This window comes from Macaca nemestrina, chromosome 12, assembly GCF_043159975.1.
Source record: "Macaca nemestrina isolate mMacNem1 chromosome 12, mMacNem.hap1, whole genome shotgun sequence".
Taxonomy (NCBI): Eukaryota; Metazoa; Chordata; class Mammalia; order Primates; family Cercopithecidae; genus Macaca; species Macaca nemestrina.
The window spans coordinates 70,854,388-70,867,895 of NC_092136.1; the positions used below are offsets into that span (position 1 = coordinate 70,854,388).

The following is a 13,508-nucleotide window of genomic DNA, read 5'->3' on the forward strand; positions in this document are numbered from 1 at the left end:
TTCAAGCGATTCTCCTACCTCAGCCTCCCAAGTAGCTGGGATTGTAGGCGCCCACCACCATGCCTGGCTAATTTTTGTATTTTCAGTAGAGACAGGGTTTCACCATGTTGGCCAGGCTGGTCTTGAGCTCCTGACCTCAAGTGATCCTCCCACCTCGGCTTCCCAAAGTGCTGGGATTACAGGTGTGAGCCACTGTGCCCAGCCTCCCTGATTTTATTGGGTCCAACTGCTAATTTCAAAAACTCTTTTTAATAGTGTTTTGCTTTATTTCTGTTTCTGCTGTGGCTATACTTAACTCTCTATTTTAGTGTGAGAGCCTAGCTTCTAATATAATATCTCTTTAGTCAAGTGAAAGGTCTGTAGTTAAAAATCATTTATCTTTATAACCTACCAACCCTGAATCAGGAAGAGATAGAAAATCTGAGCAGATCGATCGATCCTTTGCTTTGCTTTACTTTGCTCTACCGTGCTGTGCTCTGCTTTGCTTTCCTTTTTTGTTTTCCTTTTCCTTTCCTTTCCCCTCCTTTCCCTTTCCTCTTCCCCTTCCCCTTCTTTTCTTTTCCCTTTCTCCTCTTTCTTTCTTTTCTTTCTTTCTTCTTTCGAGACAGGGTTTCACTCTTTTGCCCAAGCTGGAGTGCAGTCTTAGCTCACTGCAACCTCTGCCTCCTGGGTTCAAGTGATTTCCTGCCTCAGCCTCCAGAGTGGCTAGGATTATAGGTGCCCGCCACCATGTGCAGCTAATATTTGTATTTTTAGTAGAAACAGGGTTTCACCATGTTGCCCAGGCTGGTCTCAAACTCCTGACCTCAGGTGATCCACCCACTTCGCCTCCTGAATAGCTGTGACCACAGGGATGCACCACCATGCCCGGCTAATTTTTGTATTTTTTGTAGAGATGAGGTTTTGCCATGTTGCCTGCCCAGGCCGGTCTCAGACTCCTGAGCTGAAGTTTTTGGCCTGCCTTGGCCTCCCAAATTGTTGGGATTATAGGTGTAAGCCACCTTGCCCACCCTTAAATGATTTTCAGTAAGGTATAAAAATTACTTGGGGGTAGAGTGGTGTGGGGCACACATTTAAAAAACAAAAAGAAAAATATTTGATCGGGAGAAGACAATCTCTGCAACAGAGGATGCTGGCAAACTGGATATCCACATACAAAAGAGTGAAGTTACATCATATACAAAGATTAACCCAAAATGGATAAAATACCTAAGTATAGGATCCAAAAATGTACAACTCTCAAAAGAAAACACAGAGGAAAAGCTTCATAACATTGGTTTTGGCAATGATTTCTCAGATACAACATCAAAAAGTATAAGCAACAAAAGCAAAAATAGACAAATGATACTCTATCAAACGAAACCTTCTGCACAGCAAAAGACAAGTGAAAAGGCAACCTATAAGAATAGGAGAAAATATATGCCAGTCATATTTGATAAGAAGTTAATAGCCAGAATGTAAAGAATCCTGCGATTCAACAGCAACAACAAAATAATAACCCATTTAAAAAAAGAGCAAAGAAAATGGGTGCAGTGGCTTATGCCTGTAATCCCGGCACTTTGGGAGGTGGAGAAGTGAGGATTGCTTGAGGCCAGGCTGGTCTCGAACAGAGGTTACAGCGAGCTGTGATCATGCCACTTCATTCCTCCCTGGGCAAGAGAGGGAGACCATGTCTCTGTAAACAAAAAACAAGAAAATATTGGCAAAGGACTTGAATTGACATTTCTCCAAAGATATACAAATAACCAAGAAGTACATGAAAAGATGCCCAACATCACTAATCATTAGAGAAATGCAAATCAAACCACAATGAGGTACCATACCCATTAGGATGGTTACTAGAAAAAAAGATGGCCAGATGCGGTGGCTCATGCCTATAATCCCAATACTTTGGGAGGCCGAGGCAGGTGGATCACTTGAGCCCAGTCTGGCCAACATGGCAAAACCCCGTCTCTACGAAAAGTACAAAAATTGGCCGGGCGCGGTGGCTCAAGCCTGTAATCCCAGCACTTTGGGAGGCCGAGACGGGCGGATCACGAGGTCAGGAGATCGAGACCATCCTGGCTAACACAATGAAACCCCGTCTCTACTAAAAATACAAAAAAATTAGCCGGGCGAGGTGGCGGGCGCCTGTAGTCCCAGCTACTTGGGAGGCTGAGGTACGAGACTCACTTGAACTTGGGAGGCAGAGGTTGCAGTGAGCTAAGAATGTGCCACTGCACTCCAGCCTGGGTGACGGAGCGAGACTCAGTCTAATAAGAAATTAACATGTGTCTGCCAATGTGGAGAAATTGGAACCTTTGTGCGCCATTGGCGGGAATGTATAACAGTGCAGCCACTGTGGAAGACAGTATGGTGGTTCCTGTAAGAGTTAAAAAGAGAATTACTGTCTGATCCAGCAGCCCCACTTCTGGGTATATATGCAAAATTGAAAGCAGGATTTCAAGCATTTGTATGCCCGTGTTCGTAGCAACACTATTCACAACAGCCAGTAGGTAAAAGTCGCCCAAATGTTCACTGATAAGTGAATGGGTAAACAATGTGATATATACATGCAATAAAACACTATTCAGCCTACAGAGAAAATTAACATGGCCCCACAGAAGGATAACACACAAATTCATGAAGTGTTCCGTATTTTTTATTTTAAAAATTTTAAAATATATGTTATTCAGCCTCAGGAAGCAAATTCTGATATATGCTACAACATGGATGAACCTTGAGGACACACTAAGTGAAGTAAGCCAGTCACAAAAAATAGTATATTGTAATGTATCTGGGATAAGTCAACTTCATAGAAACAAAGTAGAGTGGTATTTGCCAGGGGATCCAGGAAGCAGGAAATAGAGAGCAGCATCTACCTATTACATCCTAGTCACTGTGTTTAGGTGTAAGGCATAAAAAATGAATAGGATACAGCCCTTGAACTCTGGTGTTAATATTAGAAGTGGTACACTACCACTCTTGTAGTCATCTTCACACCAATATTCCTCATACTTCATTTTCGAAGCATTTGTTTTTAGTAAATAGGTAGTAGCTGTTTTTTTTTTATTATATAGTACAGTAACCCTTTACATAAGACTTGGTTCATACCACTGGACTGTAACTTAAGTTAGTGATTCCTAGCTTAAGTGTGAAAATTAGATTGGAAATAATTGATGTACTGTGGTAATTTAAATAAATGTGATCTGACTCTAGAACCAGATACTGAGTTAGTCAGTGTAGGAGTGACTCCTTGCTCTTAGGCTTATGGGGCAAAATTCACTTTATGACACATGCAGAATAATTCCAAGGCAACATAGTTACCATTATTCACTATTTATGTGTTAGGTGGCTTTCTGGTCTTATATATGAAGGGTTTTTACTTTAACTGGTTACTTTAATTGGTTGTTTTACAGGAAGGCTGAAGTTACATTGGATGGAGTTTGGCCAACAGATAAAACATCTCGTTGTTTAATAAAGAGCCCAGATCGCCTTGCTGATATCAACTATGAAGGAAGATTGGAAGCAGTTTCAAGGAAACAGGGAGCTCAATTCAAAGAATACCGGCCTGAAACTGGTTCTTGGGTGTTTAAGGTATAGTCATTTAACCCAGTTCAGACTTTATAATTATAAACTATATTTGTGGTCATAAAACATTTATGTTGGAAGAGATCCTTTCCTAAATTCTATTGATTGATTGATGGGGGTCTTGCTTTGTTGCTCAGGCTGGAGTACAATGGTAGGATCATAGCTCCCTGCAGCCTCAAACTCCTGGGCTAAAGCAATCCTGCCTCAGCCTCCCAAGTAGCTGGGACTACAGGCATGAACTACCATGCCTGGCTACTTTTTAAAAATTTTTGTAAAGATGGGATTTCTCAGTGTTGACAAGGCTGGTCTCCAACTCCTGGGATCAAGCAATCTTCCCTCCTTGGCCTCCCAGAAGTACTGTGATTACAGGTGTAAGCCACTGCACCCAGCCAGATTCTCTAAATTTATTTTTTTTAATTTGGAAAGAGATGTACAGATACATTATGATTCGCTCCAAGCTACAAACCTAGTTAAAATTCAGCGGTAATGAGCTCTTATAAACTCTGGGCTCATGATTGAAGTCCTCTACCCACCTCCTATGAGGATTTATAAATACATTTCTAAGGTATAGTTTTTCTAATGTTTGTTATCATTAGGGACTTCAGTAATTCATCAGGCAGTTTTCTGTTGGATCAACTCTTCCTATGTAATTGTCATTCTTACTTTTAAAGATTTTTGGAGATGAAGAGGTTGACTGTCCTTAGTAGTTTAACCCAATGATTTCCTCCCATTCTGGGCTGGTTGAATTTAACTTGTTAAGGCCCTTGTGTAGATAGAGGATAACAGACAATATATGTCTGTGAAAATTGTAAGTCTTTGGATTAAGTTTCCTATATTAATGATTACAGTTTAAGTGACATTTTAATGTATATTATGTAATATTTATTAATTTACTAGTGTGAGCAACTAGTACATACATCAGACGTCTTCTAAATCTTACATAGAAGTGTGATAGGTGACATATTTTGCTTCAAATACTTTGATATTTCTCCCTTTTTCTTTCTTTTTTCTTAAGGTAATGCTGCAAGATTGCAAAGGCAGGTATTGTGAAAGCATAATGTTTAAGTTGATTTTGTGGGGTTCCTCTCTTCCTTAGGTCTCCCATTTTTCTAAATATGGCCTTCAGGATTCTGATGAAGAGGAGGAGGAGCATCCATCTAAAACTAGTACAAAGAAGTTGAAGACTGCTCCTTTGCCTCCTGCAGGCCAGACTACCCCCTTGCAGATGGCTCTTAATGGCAAACCTGCACCTCCACCTCAGGTAGAGAAAGGACAGTGAATTTGAATGGAATCCGGGATACCGAAGTTGAAAGCAAGTCATTCAGCTAATACAAAGCTGTTTTATGACCCTTGGAACTTTGAAGAGTACAAACATTGGCAATCACGTTGAAACAAGTACAAGGGAGGGCGTGAGGTCATGCAGGCGTCTGTCTTTTTACTTGAGAGATTTAAAGAATTATCTTGCTGTTTGGATTATTCCTCTACACATTGTCATTTTTAAACCCTTCATTCTCTCATTTGGATTTGCTGAATTCTCTGCTCAGTGATTAACTTAAGATTTGCTCATGTGGGTTCATGCACAGTAAATTCTGCTTTTATGGAATACCTGATGTGCAGTTTAATCTTTTTCTTTACCTCCATGTTTTTTAAAAGTTAAATTAGCTTTCTGAAAGGGTTTTTGATCTCCATTTTTTTCAAATTGTTTACGTATACTTGGGTAACCTTGTTATTTGTATTTTAATAGTACATAATCTTTATGAAAAATAGTTTTGGAATGTAAATGAATTATTTGGCTTGGGGAGATTAGGGCCTACATTATTTATCACAATTACTTGTATCATTGATACGGGATTTCTTTGTAAAGCATCCTCTACCTCTCAGCTGCTGAAAGCTAGACCTTTGGGATTTTCCATGCTATAATTCTTATGGCTGCTGAAATGTGTGGTTTTTATGATTTATTAAATAATCTCTTGGGAGGCATTTCTGGAGAATGTGTGTATATACATGTTTGCGCGTACAGAGTGAGGGGAGGGTATGATAAATGTGGGAAACTGGAAATATATTGACTTTTATGTTTATAATCTTTGTAGCATTTAGAATGCCCCTAAGAAATCTCCATTGACAAATGAAATGCTATAAGTAGACTTGGTTTTCCAGTTATCCATATTCATTTTGTCTCATATGCTTTGTATCATCTCCTTCTTTCCTAATTTTTTATAATCTTACATATATATATATTTCTTATAAATATATATATATTTCTGAGGGAAAGAGTCAGATGGCCTTATTTTCTGTAATAAAAGTAATATGTAGGATCTGAAAGATACCTCTTTACAGTTGGCCCAACTGAAAAAGAAAAGCTTCATTTATGGACAGACAGGAAAATGTTTGTAATGTTGACAATGAGTAGTTTCCAGGTTCTTTAATTGCCAGAATAGAAATAGTAGAAAAATAACTATAAACTCCTATATTGACACTTGTGTATGTGAGAGCTCTTTGAAAAATTGAGCACCCAAAAATATCAGATCAAGGTTCTAGCAAAAAGAGGTAGTAAGGATTTAAAATGGGCAAGTAGCTTTTTTTTTTTTTCTTCACTTTTTTTTTCCCTTCAGAAAGAGTCTCACTCTGTTGCCCAGGCTGGAGTGCACTGGAGCAGTCTCGGCTCACTGTGGCCTCTGCCTCCCAGGTTCAAGCAGTCTCATTCCTCAGCCTCCCAAGCATCTGGGACTACAGGGCTGCACCACCATGCTCATTTAATTTTTTGTTTTTAGTAGAGAGTGGATTTTGCCATGTTGGCCTCAACTCATGTTGTCTTGAGCTCCTGGCCTCAAGTGATCCACCCACCTTGGCCTCCCAAAGTGCTGGGATTACAGGTGTGAATTACCACACCTAGTCTGAAATGGGCAAGTAGCTTTGACCGAGGAAGTGGAAATGGGCTTTGACCTTTTGGTTGGGAAGAGCAGAAATGAGAGAAATGGATAGAGGTATTTAGATATCCAGACTTTAGGTTTTGTTTACTTGTATTATTTTCGAAGGCCTTGAGCTTGGTCTGTTGGAGCAGAAATGTAGGACTCTAGAGAATTCTTTCATATTTATTGCTCACTGACCCAAGTGAGGCAGATGGGAAATGCCAGTGGGTTTGTTATTAGCACCAAAGACCCTACATTTTACTTGGCATGGGGAAACTACTTGTGCCATTTAAGTAAACTAGAAACAGCAGTCTTCTCTGTGTCAAAATGACTGCATACTGTCACCCCTTAAAGAGGTTGATTGCACAACTTCATCTTATTTTTTTTCGTGGGGGAGAAAGGCCTGTTTCTTTAGGTATTTAGGAAGATGTGTATTTTTCTTTAATAGTCACATTTATTCCATTACCTTTTATATAATATCGTCAGTCCCTGTTTCCAGTTGGTTCTTAAGCCTCACTTTTGCTCTTAAAAAAAGCAAGTAAGTCTAAGCAACCAGAAAACATAAAGGTAACTAAATTTTCATGTGATCTTCTCTCCTGTACCTTTTAGGTTAGAGAAAATGTTGGTTGGCAGATAAACCTTAGTCACACAGATGAATTAAGGTAGTTGCAGAGTGTTTTGTTCTGTGGTTAGAACATTAGTTTCAAAATCCTGGTCTGGGATCCAATTTCCACCTGGCTGCATCAATGCCCTGGTAAGCTTAACTTAGATTCCACAGATTTGGCATGGGGCTCAGGCATATTTATATTTTAATGCTTCTCCCCAGGTGGTTGAAATGTGCAATCAGGTTTCAAAACTGTGTTGAAAGACCTCAGGCCTTTGGCACTCAGATACTACATGTAGGTTTTTACCTCAGCCTTCTAACTGAAGAGTGACTTGTGTTCAGTAACGTCAAGGCAGGCTAATTGGCTTGCTCAGGAGCAGTATTGTTAACTAAGTGAATCCATTCAAATAAGTTAATAACTTTTTTTTTTTTTCCCTGAGGCAAAGTTTTCCTGTGTTAGGCTGGTTGAACTCTTGGGGATCAAGCAATCCTTCCCACCTCAGCCTCCCAACTAGCTGGGACTGCAGGTGCATGCCATCATGCCAGCTAATTTATTTATTTATTTTTTTAGAGACAGGATCTTGCTATGTTGCCCAGGCTGGTCTCGGATTCTTGGCCAAATAAGTATCCTGCCTTGGCCTCCCAATATGATGGGATTATAGAACCGGGAGCCACAGTGCCCTGCCTAAATAAGTTTTAAACTTTTTTAAAGGAAAAAGTGATTATTTTTTGTGGAGATGGGGTCTCAGTATGTTGCCTGTGCTGGTCTTGAACTTCTAGGCTCAAGTGATCTGCCTCAGCCTTGCAAAGTGCTGGGATTACAAGTATAGGCCACCACGTCCAGCCAAAAACATTCTTTACAGTTAGAAAACTAGTTATTTTTGAGACAGGCAACAATAGTAGTTATATTGGATCAAACTGTTTACCTGAGAGGACAGTATGAATTATTTAAATGCCTGTTTGACCTTGGACTTGTCATTCACTCTGTTGAATGAGGGTGTCTTGATATATCTTACTTTTCCTACTGAATTAAGCAATGCTCTATCTTTAGGTATTGGCAGCCTTGTTTGAATGAGGAACAGTCTTTGAGATATCTCAAGTCATTAAAGGTTTCAGTTTTGAAACCTTACCCTCCATATATTTAGAGAATCATTTTACATATATAATCTGTGCAGTTAGTATTAGTAATGGGCCATGCCATTATTTGGTAATAAATGTGATGCTGTCTTCAAGAGATTAACTGTAGGAAAGGGAGAGTTAAAATGGTGTCCTAGTTGACTGCTTCTTCCTGTACATGCCTTCCTTTTCCATAGACCTCCCAGTAGGCTTTCTCTTCCCTTTCCTCAGTTACTTCTGAGCCATCTTTTTTTTTTTTTTTTTTAAGTACACTTTTCTTTTCAGGACTGGCCTAAAAAGGGTACCTGATCTGCCAAGATATCCAGGAAAATAAGTACATAGACAACTTTGGGGGAGTTTGTTGCAATTACTTAGATATACTTTAACAAAATTTACCTAGAAGGTATTCTAGGCACTTAACCATAGTTTCATAGTAATTCGCTTCCCCCTTGTCCACTTATTAGATATCTTGTAGCTTTGAAGTCTGTTTGTGTGAATAGAGTAAATAAAAACTTGATCTTTAGCATTCTTCATAAATATATGATAAGTCCCTTAGGTCTCTAATCTAGTTATTTAATGAAATCCTCTCATTTTATCTGAAACAGTGTTCACGGTGAGCATCTCTTGATATTACCAGTATTTGGTGAATAGTGTAGTAAATTGGAACCACTCTCCCCCTCCCCATTTTTTCTTTCCTCCCACTCACTCTTCTTATCTTTTTATAGTTTACTGCTTTCTCTACCATGTGCCAAGCACTGCATTAGGTAGTAGAAATAAGTAAATAAGTGTTGAACTTAGTGATGTGCTAGACACAGAAAACAGGAAGCCATAAACCATTTTATCAAGCCTCCACAATCTGTTGAGCCAAATATATATATACTTACGAAGTAGGAGTTTTCCCAGAGTTCTTAAAATTTATTTATTTTTTATATATATGTTTTGAGACAGAGTCTTACCTTGTTGCCCAGGCTGGAGTGCAGTGGCATGATCTTGGCTCACTGCAACCTCCACCTACTGGCTTCAAGCAGTTTTCCTGCCTTAGCCTCCCGAGTAGCGGGGATTACAGGCATGCGCCACCATGCCCAGCTAATTTTTGTATTTTGAGTAGAGACGGGGTTTCACCATGTTGGCCAGGCTTGTCTCAAACTCCTGACCTCAGTTGATCCACCTGCTCTGGCCTCCCAAAGTGCTAGGACTACAGACGTGAGCCACCGCACCCAGCCTTTTTTTTTTTTTTTTTTTTTTGAGATGAAGTTTCACTCTCATCCAGGCTGAAGTGCAATGGCACAATCTCGGCTCACTGCAGCCTCCACCTCTCAGGTTCAAGCAATTCTCCTGCCTCAGCCTCCTAAGTAAGTGGGAGTACAAGCACCCGCCACCACACCTGGCTAATTTTTGTATTTTTAGTAGAGACAGGGTTTCTTCATGTTGGCCAGGCTGGTCCCAAACTCCTGACCTCAGGCGATCCACTTGCCTCAGCCTCCCAAGGTACTGGGATTACAGGCGTGAGCCACTGTGCCCAGCCACTGTTCTTAAAATTTAAATGGGAGCCCTGGGTTTTATCATCAGGGCTTTTCCTCCTTCGGGACTTTTTTTTTTTTTTTTTTTTTTTTTTTTTTTTTTTTTTTGAGACAGTCTCATTCTGTTGTCCAGGCTGGAGTGCAGTGGCACAATCTTTGCTCATTACAACCTCCGCTGCCTCCCGAGTAGCTGGAATTACAGGCATGTACCACTACATCGGCTAATTTTTGTATTTTTAGTAGTGACGGTTTCACCACCATGTTGGCCAGACTGGTCTTGAACTCCTGACCTCAGGTGATCTGCCCATCTTGGCCTCCCAAAGTGCTGGGATTACAAGCTTGAGCTATCACACCAGGTCTAGAATTTTTTTTGGTTTGAAAATATTTCAAATATTGGCTTAGTCATTTGCTAACATTTAGGATATAGGTAGTTGAATTTGTATTGTACCAATTAATTTACAGTGTGTTTCAGCTTTGAGTGTTTACCCTTTTAAATCATAGACTGTCATAGTTGTCTTTGAAACTGCTTACTAAATGTAAATATAACTCTTGACATTTTTAAACATAAAGGGATTCTTCCCAGATTAAAATTGTTCCTAATATTATTACTTTGTTTTTTGGAAGAGTAGATAGTGCTTGTGTCTTACGTGGTACTGCACAAGTAGAGCCCAGCTAACCTTAGGATTCAGTAACCCAAAAGTTAAGTTCCAGACCCAAGATTGTGTTGACTAGAAATTTATTTCTAAATGTTTTTAAGAAAACCAAAGTTACGGCCGGGCGCGGTGGCTCAAGCCTGTAATCCCAGCACTTTGGGAGGCCGAGACGGGCGGATCACGAGGTCAGGAGATCGAGACCATCCTGGCTAACACAATGAAACCCCGTCTCCACTAAAAATACAAAAAAATTAGCCGGGCGTGGTGGCGGCGCCTGTAGTCCCAGCTACTCGGGAGGCTGAGGCAGGAGAATGGCGGGAACCCGGGAGGCGGAGCTTGCAGTGAGCCGAGATCGCGCCACTGCACTCCAGCCTGGGCGACAGAGCGAGACTCCGCCTCAAAAAAAAAAAAAAAAGAAAAGAAAAAAAAGAAAAACCAAAGTTACTGGCGACTTTGATATTTGTACCTTTTGTTCTCTTTTTCCAGTGGCTTCTGGCTACAAGGCAGTGTTAGGAAAAGATGACCCTGTGTAAATCAGAAAATTGTAGTTGCTAGCTAGATCAAGTAAAGCATAATCTTTGTCTCTGAAGACCACCATTTGTTTCACTATGGGTGCTGGTTTAGGTCCCAGACACCAGGTCATAATATTAGAATGAGATGATTACATGAATCCTTAATTGGATCAAAGTACTTTTATAAGGGTTATTTTGGGGCAATTGATTTTAAATCACTAGCAAATCTGCTACCTTACCTCACTATAGAATGGGCTGAATCTAATAATTGCTATATCATATTCTGAATAAAGTAAATCTGATTTAGAATCTCTTTTTCTGTTTGGTGTAATTTAATGCTGCTTTCCTGATCTTTCTGCTGTCTACAGAGCCAGAGCCCAGAGGTGGAGCAGTTAGGGAGGGTTGTGGAACTGGACAGTGACATGGTAGATATCACCCAGGAGCCAGTTTTGGATACCATGTTAGAAGAGAGCATGCCTGAGGATCAGGAACCTGTGTCTGCCTCGACACATATTGCATCTTCACTGGGAATTAATCCACATGTCTTACAGGTGACGTCCTAACCCACCTTTTTTACGACAGAAAGCCAAACTAATATTTTATCTCCATTGCATAGGATCAGGTATCTTCCTTGGTTATTAAGACCATTGAGTGCTCACTGTAATGGGAAAAAAAAAAATACAAGAATATGGCCAATATCTGGGCCTCATTCTCTTATTCAGGGAGAGAAGGCTATATTGAGAACTAGTAGATAGGGCTTCTGGTTTTAACTGCATTAGAATCCAGAGTCCTAGTTCCAATCCCAATTTTGTTGTGTTTTGTTTTTGAGACAGTTTCTTCGCTCTGTCACCCAGGCTGGAGTGGAGTGGTGCAATACTGGTTTACTGCAGCCTCCACCTCCTTGGTTCAAGTGATTCCCCTCTCCCAGCCTGCCGAGTAGCTGAGATTACAGGCATGTACCACCACCACACCTGGCTAATTTTGTGTGTGTGTGTGTGTGTATTTTTAGTAGAGACGGGGTTTCACCATGTTGGTCAGTGTGGTCTCAAACTCCTGACCTCAGGTGATCTGACCACGTTGGCCTTCCAGAGTGCTAGGATTACAGGCATGAGCCACTGAACCCCGCCCCAATCTCAATTTTGTAACTATTACTTTGTGACTTTAGGCAAGTCATTTAACATCTGTGAGTACTGATTTTTCTCTGTAAAATATTTGTCTACATCACAGGGTACTTTTAAGACTCTGTATGTGCTCCACAAAATTTAAAAATTTTAATACCTGGCAGCACAGGTTTTTTAAACTATGTCTTTACTTCCCTTTATCCCAGTGTGTTTTGGCATGTTATGTGTTTAACCTTTGGCTTATGTTTGACTTTAAAATTATTTTATCAGCAAACATAGCAGCTGTTGTGTGCCAGGCTCTGGTGAGACGCTATAGATAGAAGTATTGTATGAATTCTGCCTTTCAAACACATACAGTGTAATGGGGTCCATCCATCACACAAATATACTAGCTCTGTACACAGCCTTGAGGAGGAGCAATATTTTTGGTTGTTGTAAACTGCATTTTTTTGGTACTGCCTTTCGATTCTGGGAAGCACATTCATTCTATAGATATTGCCTTTTTAGATCATGAAAGCATCGTTGCTTACTGATGAAGAAGATGTAGATATGGCACTGGATCAACGCTTCAGTCGCCTTCCTTCCAAAGCAGATACTTCTCAAGAAATCTGTTCTCCGAGACTTCCCATTTCAGCATCCCACTCATCGAAAACTCGTTCACTAGGTACAGTATAAAAGATGCTATTTTACAAGAAAGCTATACAGTCATCAAATCCTGCTTTTCACTTTTCTTCTTCTCACCCAAGTGGACTTCTCTAGCAGATATCTGCCAGACAGCTATACCTGTGACATAAGGATGCTAAGAGAAATTGTACTCATAAGTATTAAGAGTAGCCAGGTTTTTTGTTTTTAGAGACAGGGTCTCTCTCTCTGTTGCACAGACTGAGAGTGCAGTTATGCAGTCGCGCTCACTACAGCCTTGAGCTCTTGGGCTCAAGCAGTCTTCCTGTCTCCGCCTCCTGAGTAGCTAGGACTACAGGCATATATCACCACTGAACTAATTGTTTTTTTAAATGTTTGTAGAGATGGATCTTGCTATCTTGCCCAGGCTGGTCTTGAACTTCTGGCCTCAAGTGATCATCCTGCCTCAGCCTCCCAAAGTGCTGAGATTACAGGTATGCGTCATTGCACCTGGCAGGAGTGGCTGGTTTTTAAGAACTGTAATTACCTCTGTTTGTGCAGATGCAGAAGTGTATGGAGAAAAAAAGCATTTGTGCTTTGTTTAGGTTCAAGTTTTTGTTTGCTTATGATTGTGAATTAGATAGTTCAAGTTCTGACTTCCCAATTTTTATAACATTACTTAGAGAGTTCAGCAAGTTGTCCTGCACTGTACTCTTGTTGTGCAGTCCCAACAGCACTGTCCTACTGTCTTCTAGGGACAAGTATTGCTTCTCATAATGCACAGAGCACATCAGATTTTTACATTTTGCTAAACCTTTTTAAATTCCCAGGGAAGTGGTTACATATTTGATTTTTAAGTTTTTTCTAGTGGCCTTGTAACTA

The 13,508-nt window shown here is 40.3% G+C and overlaps 1 protein-coding gene across 4 annotated transcripts in view; it reads left to right on the top strand.

Moving 5' to 3' along the window:
* The window catches only part of LOC105468934 (nucleoporin 98 and 96 precursor), a 131,326-nt gene that overhangs the window by 83,206 nt on the left and 34,612 nt on the right, over window positions 1-13,508 (top strand). For all 4 annotated transcript variants that reach the window (XM_071075207.1, XM_071075208.1, XM_071075209.1 and 1 more), the window contains exons 19-22: window positions 3,399-3,576; window positions 4,667-4,831; window positions 11,253-11,435; window positions 12,513-12,669. In XM_071075207.1, the coding sequence (XP_070931308.1) occupies window positions 3,399-3,576; window positions 4,667-4,831; window positions 11,253-11,435; window positions 12,513-12,669 (683 nt within the window). The remainder of the gene's footprint in view (window positions 1-3,398; window positions 3,577-4,666; window positions 4,832-11,252; window positions 11,436-12,512; window positions 12,670-13,508) is intronic.